General features: G+C 36.4%; 1 protein-coding gene across 1 annotated transcript in view; it reads right to left on the bottom strand.

Annotated features, from left to right (window-relative positions):
• The window catches only part of LOC127635292 (POU domain, class 6, transcription factor 2-like), a 137,171-nt gene that overhangs the window by 14,437 nt on the left and 110,295 nt on the right, over positions 1-12,439 (bottom strand). Inside the window, exons 6-7 of the mRNA XM_052115208.1 lie at positions 4,604-4,813; positions 2,089-2,245 (exon numbers count right to left, since the gene is read on the bottom strand). Of these exons, the coding sequence (XP_051971168.1) occupies positions 2,089-2,245; positions 4,604-4,813 (367 nt within the window). The remainder of the gene's footprint in view (positions 1-2,088; positions 2,246-4,603; positions 4,814-12,439) is intronic.

Here is a 12,439-nt window from a genome sequence, read left to right on the forward strand (position 1 = left end):
CTGAAGACATAGATTTAACCACTGGAGTCGTATAGATAACTTTTATGCTGACTTAAGTGATTTTTGGAGCTCCCACATTTTTGCACCCATTCACTTTCATTATATGAACCAAAAGAGCTGAGAAATTCTTCTAAAAATCTTCATTTCAGTTCAGTAGATTAAAGAAATTCATACGCATCTTTGATGGCATACGTGTGAGTAAATAATTAGAGAATTTTCATTTTGGTTGAAATATTTCTTTAAAAAAGAGCTATGCAGAGGTTCATTTGCTGTTTACTTGAATTTTAGTCAACGTAAGAATGCACTTGAGCGTTCAATAGTCTCAAGACAGCACTTTGATTTTTCATTTTGTGGTCTAATTTGGTTAATAAAATGCGATTGGGTGTTGTACATCACTGCCAGGTGGCCTTGCATCCTTCTTACATAAGAAAAGTTTGGTTGACTGAATAATTCATTGAAGTCATTATGAATGAATTATTAAAAGTATCCATCAGTCAAATATAAATAAAAATCTATTGAACCAGCACCTTGTCATTCCTAATATGCAAATCAGATGATGAAATTTAGCTAAGATCGTGAACTTGCTCTGAACGAACTCAAGCAAATGTACGTTTTGTGTTTTCAACTATAATAATGATTTGTGACAAATTGTACCAGGGAAATGAAGCGGCAGGTACCTTTTTAGATGTCAAAATGCCTTATGTCATTTGTGTTCAATGCTGAACAGTTAAAATGAATTCCCTTTTAATAATATTACTATATTAAGGAATCTGACCCAAAAAGAACAACTGTGACCTGATCCTTTCATGCATATTCAGCCTTAACAATGCCTGACAGTGTGATCAGGCATTGTTATGGCTTTTTATCTTTTTTTAAATTAAATAGCAGTACAACACATATTTGTAAAATGTCAAATGCATATGGTCCTACAGATTACAGAATACATGATGTAAAATGTAATTTGTAATATATTCTGTTAGATTACTCAAAGTCAGTAACATATTCTAAATACTTTGGATTACTTCTTCAGCACTGGTAGATTTAAAAAAAAAAAAAAAAATTATGATCCAATGTGAATTTTCTTGATAAAAAAATATGATTGTGTCTGGTATCATGTGCATGTAAAATGGTTAGAAATAGCATTTTAGCTAGCGTAAAGCTGACAATTTACGCATATTTAATAAATATTAAATTAGACAAATGACAATAAAATCAAAATACTTTTTGAATGTAACTACTGTAATTACTAATGATTTAAATTGTAACTGTAGTGGAATACAGTTACTTATATTTTGTATTTTAATTACGTAATCACGTTACATGTATTAAGTTACTCCCCAACCCTGTGAATAGAGAATGCTAATGGCTATTATATATGTTTTGAACAAATAATAATAATAATAATAATAATAATAATAATACAGTTTTTAAAGGGCTGGCCTGGCTTTGACAGGCTGGCGGGAGTGATTTATATGTGGTGCTTCTGGAGGCCAAAGTCACTGTAAACTCAACCTTCCATTCATTAGCTAGATGACAGAATAAAAAAATACAAGCAGAATGAAAAGAGAGTTGATTTTCTGGGGGAAGATCCAATTACCTTTTATGAGTAAAGTCTAGAAACAAAATGTTAACTGCCCCCTTTGTCATTTTGCTAGAATTTTGTTAATACTTATATTACATGAACACTTCTTAAGATTGTGATAGCCTCATTTTTTTTACCTGCCACAATAAGCAAGTGTTCAGTACCATTTTTTATAGTGCCAGAGACACATTGTTTACAGTTTTCAATAAAATCAACCAACAAATGGTTTACATAGATGTCTTTGCAAATTAAATTGGGATAGGAGAATTTTTTTCACTTTAGCTTTAAAAAGATATTGTCCCCTTACATAGCTTCAATGTCTTTAGCTACATTTTCGTAAATAGCGAAATAGCGTGTAGTCAGCTTGACTGTGGTTTAAGTACTTTGAATTTTGAGAAGCTTGTAGCTTTGGAAAGTACGGTTTCAAAGTAGCTTCACCAACACTAGGTAAAGATGGATCAAGTTTTAGCAAGGCTAACACTGCTAACATGTAGAGATGCACTCACTGCTGACTAGCTGTCCGACGCTGAGAGCCGAGGAGGAAGATGATGATGTTGAGGAGGAGGAGGAGGGCTGCCGGAGGGGGCTTTGACTGTGGGGCATACGGAGCAGACTCGGCTGAGACACAGGAGGAGCTTTTGGAGTCTGAGCGGCCTGCGGCATCTGTGAATAAACACACAATGTGAATAACATCAATCTTTTAACTGAAGACTACAAGTGGCTTTGGCTTACATATATGCAGTATATTAGAAATAATAACCAGTAATAATAACAATAAGTGTGAAACTCGGACTAGAAAAAACAGTCCTGTGCAGACCTCTGCGCAGATTAAAATATTGAATCACAATTAATTGTACAATATTCCATAGTCAATCGTGATTAATCTGAGATTTAGAAAGAGCTTAAGTTTAACTCCATATATAATAATTTTCCTGTCAAAATGCATTTAGTTCCTTCTTTGAAAAGATTTTTGATAAATACGGTTTTGCTCAGAGCGCACGTAAATGATACTCCAATTGTCCGTAAAGACCAAAACGCAACACAGTGCCGGGAAAACACTATTCCAACCAGTGTTCAGAACTTACCTGGTGCTGAATACAATTTCAGAATCTAATGACAAATTGGTAAATGCGTTAATCGCGTAAAAAATTTTTTTTTTGGAAAATCTTTAATTAATCGCATGCGTTAACACATTAATTTTAATAGCTCTAGATTTAGTATTTTGCTTTCATGAAAAAAGTAACATAGATCAGTTTTGGTGTTATAAGTGTTGCCCTGGTATGCCAGATTACCAGTCCAGCCCTGGTTGTTTGGCACACATTTCTGCTCAAGTCTGTTTATTAGAGATGAAAGAATTGGCGATTTGGTTGTGTTTAAACTCCACACAATTTCTCACCGAATACGGCTATGAGCCACAGTACTTTCAACTACAACAACGAAACCACAGCATTTGGCTACTCAGCACTGGTACCTTAACACGTAAAAAGAAAACATACTAGTTTACTGACCCCAGAAATCAAAATCATGTGGCTACAATATGAGTCATTTTTATGGGCAATGTGGCATGACTGCGGCACCATACATTTTCATGTTTTATGCACCATTGAGCGCCTCTTACAATATCCAGACGGTGCATCTCCACTCACAGAAAGAAACCATTTCATGTGTCTAAAAGTGGGTTGGCTTCTCTCTGCTGTTCTCTTGCACTATTAATTCTCTTCTGTGTGTTTTTCTTTGGCTGGTGAGAGATGTCAGAAGTGCTGCACACACTGTCAGAACTGTCGACAGGTCTGGGAGAATTACGGAGCTTCACTGGATCGCTCTGCCGCCACCGTGTTTGACAGCCATAAATTATCGCTCCATGAAAATGTGCAGGAATCAATTTGACATGCAGACAAATCAATAAACATTATTACAAATGCATTACTGTGTTTACGTGTGTGATCGAAGGTTCCAGTAAATATGACACAGAGTTGATCCAACAAAAATGAGGTTGACCTATAGATGCTTTTATGGTGGACCGCTGTAGATTATAGGGTGGGACATGGAATAATGTGTTTGTTGGTAAAAGCTGTGCTGTTTTGCGCTATTGTTTCATTCTTACTACCTTTCACTCTTATATTACAGTTGTATTTCATAGTAGACTTCATAATATTAGGGGTAAGGCCTTGATGTACAGTAATACTGTGTGTCTGTGTGAGTAGATATGTATTTAATGGAGAGAAAAATGATCTATTGAAAGCCCTGTCTCTTTATCTGGCTTAGTCTCACCATCTCTGTCACAAATCATTTTCAAACACCAACACACAAACTTCCCCACTGCTTATTACCACATCAGAAAGGCTTTATAATTGGGTTCTGTTGGCATACAGTTTCTGGGAGCACTTACTTGATTAAGTGTGAACATAGTCTCAACAGAGATCTAGTGTGTTGTGCTTTATCTACAAAAAACTCTTGTTTTTTGGCTATATTATGCATAAATGATGCTATATTTTATAGTTGATTTTGCAAACATGCAAATAATTGTTAAAGTGCAAAATTATGCTGGAGTTATTGAAATGTTTTATACATATTCTGAAAGAATTAGAGTGGTGCCTGCCTGATTTTGAGTGTTTTTATGTGATTGTTATACAGGCATGCAGGCATACATTATACAGGCAGGCTAGGGCATTGCAAGGTGGTTTCTGGGGCATTGCTAGATGGTTGCAAGTGCATTGCTAGGTGGTTGCTACGGGGTTGCTTTCTGGCCCAAGAAATTGTTTTAGGGGCTGTTCACACTGAAAACATTTTTGTATCCATCCATGCTGTTCATCAGTTGTATTCCTATGTAAACATGCATCACCACGTGTTTTATTACGTTTATTTAATGCACACCTGTGGCACATTCAATATATCAAATGTTATTGATTTCCACCTGCAATAACTTGGTGTATTCAGCTGATAAAATATAATTCACATCAACACACACAATAGTTTTTAAAATCTTTATGACAAAACATTGTCTGTGCACTTAGCGCTTACCTGCTGTCCAGGTTTAATAGGTGACAATGTAATTCCCTGGGTGTTGATGACTGGCAGGATCTGGTTGCCAATCACAGTGGCTATAATCTGACCCTGCGCATTCGTCAGCAGCTGTGGTGTGATTGGCTGAACCTGCAGTGAGGGCGTGCCACCCCCTGATTGGCTGGAAGGTCCAACAGAGTTTGGCATCAGAGGGATTGTACCAATGATCTATAAAGACAATAAAATTCAGGTTGAATTGTTTCAAAGTAATAAAAAATATATTGACTGCTTTACTGTCTTTGAAAAATGTAACCACTAAAAGCTTAGAAAAATCTTTACATCAAAATTGATACTTTATATAGGGCCATTTATACAAACTTTAAATAATGTTCAGGGTTCAAAACAAGTTGAGCTCTATCAACAGTATCTACTGCATGCAGTCTTTAACCCTTCGCTAAGCTCCGCCCCCCTTTGTATGGTGGCTCACGCTGACAAGCTCTGCAGAACACCCCATTGGAATGAATGGAGATTGCCGTGAACGACGCAGCATTTGCAAAATATTCTCATAAACGGAATGGATAACATTTTTCCCGTGGGCTAGTATGAAAAGTGACATTTTAATGAATATTTATCTGAAGTTTTTTGTAAAAGAATTGGATAAATTACACAGTAATTTGATTAAAACTGTAGAGACTGTGAATCAGAATCAAGGCAAGTGGTTATTAAAGTCAATTGAAAAGAGAAACACTTTTTACTATGACTTGAATCAATAGACATAAATTAATTAACGTCCAGTTATTAGCTTCAATTGACCTTGGAGCAAATGTAGGTGTTGTTGCAGATGTTATATGTTAATTTGGGAATGAGGGTTAACACAGCTTAATCCATAACATGGTCTTCTTAAGATTTATTTAATGATTATTTAAAAGAAAGAAAGAAAGAAAGAAAAAGCACTGCATGTATCCTCTCTGGGTAACTCGTGTCACTATTACAAATGACCCGGCAACAATGTGTTTAAAATGTCTTTGATTATTTTGATAAAACTCTGCTTAAAGTACTCAAACACACATTACTTCCATAGGCTATCATTGGAAAATAGCAAACACATGACAGAGTAATGGCAGCAGGGCAACAGTTGCTGAGACAGGATTGGTCAGAAGCACGTTTAATGCATGGCTAAGTGAAGGGTCAACAACACATAATAATTTTGATTTGTCTCTCAGTTTGTAAGACTAATAAAAATCTCCACCTTGTCTCAAAACATGAATGTTACTCTATTTATATTTTTGCAAACTGACTTGTACGTGTCGCTTTCTATGTTTTGCTTCAGTTTCCTGGTGAACTGCACACTAGAGGTGCTACAACAACTGTGTGGTTTAATCATTGTCACACAAATCATGAGTACAATTGCTGATTTTGATTTTTTTAAATGATTTTTCACTCTGTTACTCACCACCCCATCCCCCCCCATGTTATGATATCAAAACACTTTTACTTTCATGCATGATTTGAAAAACGCTACATTTTAATGCTTGTATTACAGACCCATCTACATATAACACTTATTCCTCTGTTTTTAGATTGCTTTATAGCTCACCTGATGGAGTGTTGGACTTTGAGCTCAACGACTGCGGTTCCAGTACAGCTAAGACACACGAATGTGAAAGTGACATAGAAGCAACACAAAATGACGTGGTTGCTTCAGTTAATGTGTGTTTCATATTTTTTGAATTTGCATTTGAAAACACTACTAGTTAGGGTTAAGTATTGGTTAAGGGTAAGAATGTCTGTTTTGTTAAACTCTCATTTAAAACTGCCGACAAACGTGTAATGAAGCACGTAATTTCAGTTTTACAAAAACATTGCAATATTCACGTAAATTTCATGAGACCAGGCTGAACAATCATGTTAAAGTCTATGGGGCAAAGCCTTCCTGAGGGTTTAAAAATCATATATTTGTCTTTATTTTTATAATGCATGTGTTATTTGACACCATGAGAGTGGTTTAAAGATTATAACCTTGCACAGTCAAGGTTATTAAATAATTTTATCACACTAGTCTCTTGTTTAATATTTATACAATATGTGTACAGTATACAAGTGTATATTGTAACATTTATCTTAGTGCAATATCTCGGCCTGTACACTTCCATTGTATGTGCATTACCTCAAAGATTAATTTTGCTTTATCTAACTATTTAACTGCCGATATTACAGTTTTCCATCCATGTATTTCAGTAAAATCCCTAAATATAATAAAAAATTGATTATATGTCATTATTGCACAGAGAATTGCAGCAGGTTGTTTGGACATCCGAACGATGCATAATTAAAGTCAATAAACTTTGTATTGCACAAACACAAAAGAGACATCAAAATTGAGTACTGCACACACTCCAAAGACCTCATCAGTGTCAAACAATCAAAGCCCTCAGATTATCGGATAGAGGGCTACTTAGTACTGGGCAGAGATAATAGACTGTATAACCTTTTTATTTCTACGATAGGCTTGAAAGACATCACACACTCATACATTCATTCTTGCACTGAACCACAAACCCCGAATGACATACACAGTCTACCCAAAAACAAGCATGCGCACACACACACACACACACACACACACACACACACACACACACATGTTGTGTTTCCATGTTTTATGGGGACTTTCCATAGACATAATGGTTTTTATACTGTACAAACTTTATATTCTATCCCCTAAACCTAACCCTACCCCTAAACCTAACCCTCACAGAAAACTTTCTGCATTTTTACATTTTCAAAAACATAATTTAGTATGATTTATAAGCTGTTTTCCTCATGGGGACCGACAAAATGTCCCCACAAGGTCAAAAATTTCTGGTTTTACTATCCTTATGGGGACATTTGGTCCCCACAAAGTGATAAATACACGCACACACACACACACACACACACACACACACACACACACACACACACACACATACACACACACAGGAAAATGTGCTCTTCTCTCTAAAGGTCAGGCTCCAAGTACCTTTATATGTGCTGGTACACACCACTGACTGTATTATCTATCATAAGACCAGTGGTAAATTGTGTTTGTGTGCGTGCATGTGTGTGTGTGTGTGTGTTAAAATGCAAGGAAGGGCTGAGTTAATAACATAGCCTGTTAACCACTCATCCACCAACTAAATCACAAGCACACATGCATGTTGCTGTGGTCTCCTGAAGCACCTGCCCTTCAAGTTAACACAGATCAAAGGGTGTAACCCTGTGTAGCTGCAGTATTTTACTTCTCAAGGCCACGGCTTCAATGAGCCATGTAGAACAACAGCTGTGGAAAGAAGGACCAAATGCCTCCTCACAAAAACACAATCACAAAGGCTTGAAACATCTTTGATTTTTTTATGGGAATGATAATGAGGCTGTGAGGGATAGAAGCTGTATAAAGCTTCTAGATCACATCAGATTTTCCACAAATTATGTTCTTGGACATTTTCTCAATGTTTTGATCCAAAACACTTTAAACTGCAGTACAGTCAATTAAAGAGACTGTAAGTCTATCCCTCATGGTTTCATTGTCATTGCTATCAAAAAAAGATGGAGTGAATAAGGTCTATGTCAGTAGAAACACAAGACTTAAGAACCCTTACACACAATGCAGTAATGTAGAAGAAACAGAATCACATAACAGGGTGTCATAAAAACCTGATTTGTTACTAATATTGCTCTTATTTATCAAAACAGAATAACACACTGAAAAAACAAGGAGACAAGGTGAAGCAATAGCACAGTACTTATGTCTATCAGTAAAAGGGCAAAAAGCCCACCCCAAAATATATATATATAAAAAAAAGACACATTATGGACTTGAGTTTATCAATGAGAAACTGACTGGTTCCATTCTTGGGGCTCATGTGGGAGATACAGGTTTGATTCAATTAATTAATTAAAAGGGCAAAAACGTCAAAACTCTATTTAAAAGACACATACTACTCTACACAGTGAGTGTAAGCTTTTTCACAATTAAGTGTGTCATTGTGTGGGTGTACGAACATGAATGTTTGATTTGTCACCAAGACTGAAAAAGCACCATTGATCTTTTGCATATAATTTACCCATGCCTGCCAGCGGACCCCTCACTGCGCTAACAAGCACTGCATCTGTAAAATCTCTGACCGCTCATGTTCCCACATCTCTACGCTTGCCTCTCTGACATAATGACAATGGAGCAGCGGAAAAAAGGAGGGCTGACTACGTGTAATTCATCCTCCCCACGGCTCATTTGGTTGCGTTGCTTCGCATTAAGCGACAGATAATTTATCTCTTTTTCCCTCCCTTGCTCCGTCGCTCTTTATCACTCTCTCTCAATTCTCCGCGGCCCTCTCTCCTGCCACTTAGCATATTTTATTGTGCGGTGTGGCGCTCGTGTCCCCCGACGTGGCATTTGCATGCCGTCTTGTCTCAAGACTTGTTTCGCTCAATTATTCACTCTCATTGGACTAAGTGGCTGCTCAAACACAAGCAGGAGCTGACAGCCACATACTGTCCCAGGCCGCTCGAAATAGCACCATTTACATAGCCTTTGACTTTGTCTTTAAACCTGAAACTTCATATTACAATAACATTCAGAAGCATTATGTACCCCTCAGATTTCTGCGCCAAGTGGGTTATGAACACAGCATCCAAAAAAAGTGTCTGTACCTCTGTACATTAATTTTGTTGAACTATTAAAGTAGGTAAAAAAAGGTGTTTGTCTACAACACTGTGGCAGAAATCCCCATTCATAAATTTTGTTTGTCCTATCTATTCAGACTGCCCTTACTTTCATCATACCCACCCTCATGTCACCCTAAATTCACATGATGATTTTTTTTTCTTCATGTGGAACACAAAAGGAGCTATCAAATTGTCAAAAATGCTCTTTTCCGTACAATGAAAATGTACAGTGGTCACAGGCAATTTTTTTTAAATATAAAATAATATAAAATATAATATACTTTATACTGTATATATATATATATATATATATATATATATATATATATATATATATATATATATGATATATATATATATATATATATATCATAGATGAACCAGTGAACCAAGTGAACCAGGACTGCCACTGGTGTGCCCTTATAAAAAATTAAATAAAAATAAATTGGTGCATGACCCCCTGATAGCGTCTGTGCAATTTGTTTTAAATAAGGTTGCTAAGCTCGCAAAAAAAAATGACCTGGGCAAACTCAGAAAGACAAATTAGATTCAACATAGTTTCCATCAGTGGCTGACATGACAGAGTTGACATGTTTCTCATAAATCCTTATAAATAGCAAATAAAAATACATCTGATTTGGTAAAACCATGTCAAACATATGTGGACTTTACTGCTGACTTGATCATGTTGGATGTTGGATGAAAACAATTCCCTGAAACATTGTCAACCAGTCCAGCTTGAGCCTGTGCTACGCTCTTAAATCTGATCATGTATTTTATCCACATGAGAAACACCTGCGTGAAATGGCAGGAGATAACAGTTACCATAAATTACATTTGAAAAGGTCCATATATTGCGTAAAACATCTCTTAGTAACAGTTTTATCTTCATGTTTGTTTATTTAGCTGATTTTGTTTCTGTAGGGTATTGTTCACCCAAAAATGAAAAATCTATCATCACTTACTCACCCTTGTTTCATTCAAACCCATATGACTTTCCTTCTTCCATGGAACACAAAAGAAAAGAAAAGCTAGGCAGAAGGTTAGCCTCAGTCACCAATCATGTTCATTGCATCTTTTTTTTCTTCCAAACAACAAAAGTGAATGCTGACAGAGGCTGTAAACCCAAAACATTCTGCCTAACATCTCCTTTTACATTCCACAGGAGTAAGAAAGTCATATGGGTTTGCAACAAAACTTTTATTTTTGGGTGAATTATTCCTGTAACATTTCTTTGTTTGTTGTGAGACATGTACTTTACATGAGTTTTGCACTGAGACGTTAGCGTTTTTTCTTCCCTTTCTCCCTTTTCTTTTTCTCTCTTTCAATCTGTTTCTCGTCTTTGAGCAGAACTCATTAGGATTATACTGCCAGTGATTCCCAGGGAATGTCATCACTTCCTCCAGCCAGGACAATCTTCGGCGTTAGCCATGGCCACCAGGCAATATCCCTGCCCATTTTCTGCCCTACTGCCCGCTGTTTGGCAGGGAATAGGATGGGGACACACATTGAGAGAGAGAATTCCAGACTTATAACATCTATTGCTGTGAAATCAGCACAGATCAGAGGCGACCAAAGACTGCATTTTCTAATGCAATCCTGGTCAAAGCTATTATTTGCTTAACAGGTTTTAATTAAACTGTAAGAATTGAATTGTTTCAAATAGAAGCAAATCTAAAGATTCATTTAAAACTATTGGATGATAGATTGGATGATATTTTAGCAATATTATAATTTGCAATTACAATAAAATAAATTATTTCTATAACAGTACACCATTAGCTAATATGTGAGTATATGTTATTAATTACAGTGTAATTACATTTCTAATTATACTGTAATTATACAATAACATTGATAAAATGGCAAAAATGTAAATGTATAGGTATTTGAAATCTATCATCTTTAAATTGTGATTAGTGTATTGAATTTATAATTTCTTCTTTCAGTCTTGGTATTTTACAAGTGTAAACTTGAGTGAAGGTGACAAATGAAACCAAGTCGAAACATGGAGGGGGTTGAATGAAGGCTTAAAGCCAGACAGTGTTAAGAGAGCTGGGAATTTTACCCATGCCATCAGTCATTTGGCCCAGAAGAAACTGGTAAGGTAATTCTAGTGAAAACCTTTGATCTTCTTACTCATTGGATACTAAGCAAAGAAAAAAAGGGAGGGGGGCTTCTTTTCCATCTAAAAGATAAATGACTGAACTAAGCAGTGGAAGGCAGAGGACAATTTTAGTTTATCATGGTGAATACTGCACTGCTATGAGAACCAGTATCATCTGAGAACACACTGTAGGATAAACACTGAAATGATTGTCCTGGTTTAAATTTATTTTTGCCGACATTATGCTTAAATATACCCAGTATGAGATCATGTGTTTTTATTTGTTTTGCTCTAAGAGATACTTTTGATCACCTCTTCCATGACAAGACATTTTAAGAGCATAATTATTTGTCAAATTATCAAAAATACAGCCAAAACATATCAGGTTTGGTCATATTCACTTTAAAAATGTAAAATCATTAATTCTCAGAGGCAGTCACATTCAATATTTCCCTCTTCAGTTCACCTAAAACAAACTCAGTTAAGAGTAAATACTTCTACTTTTAGACTTACTGTGGCTTAAAGCAACACGGCCACATTTGTGTTATTTTAGTAATCTACTATCAGGCCTAACATTAATGCCTAACAGCTAAATCAACAACCAAGCCAAACAAAGAGCACTTCTTTTACTCCAGTCTAAATCAACACAGCCTCATTCCTTTTTTCTTTTCTTTTTTTTGTGTCTGTGGCAGCATCTGCTCTTCCCCTGGCCACGTCTGGGGCTTGTATTAGTATCAATTTAATGTTAAAAGCAAAAGAAGGGACAGGGACCAGACTTAGAAAGGAGGTGAGTGTTTTAGCAGGCTCAAACAGAATAATGTGTGTCAGTAATAAGGTCGGGAGCAGAGCCTGTAGCCCTGGGCTTTGACCGTCTCAGTGACCTGATTATGTCAGCCAGTGTCAGCCGCCACGACACTACAAACACACAGAGCATCCCATCAGCAGCATCGCCATGCCGATACATCCAGTCGAGCCCTGCAGGCACCTTCAGTATAGACGAGGCCATACCAGCTGGTTAGGTAACATCTACCATACACACG

Source organism: Xyrauchen texanus, chromosome 42 (assembly GCF_025860055.1).
Source record: "Xyrauchen texanus isolate HMW12.3.18 chromosome 42, RBS_HiC_50CHRs, whole genome shotgun sequence".
Lineage (NCBI taxonomy): Eukaryota > Metazoa > Chordata > Actinopteri > Cypriniformes > Catostomidae > Xyrauchen > Xyrauchen texanus.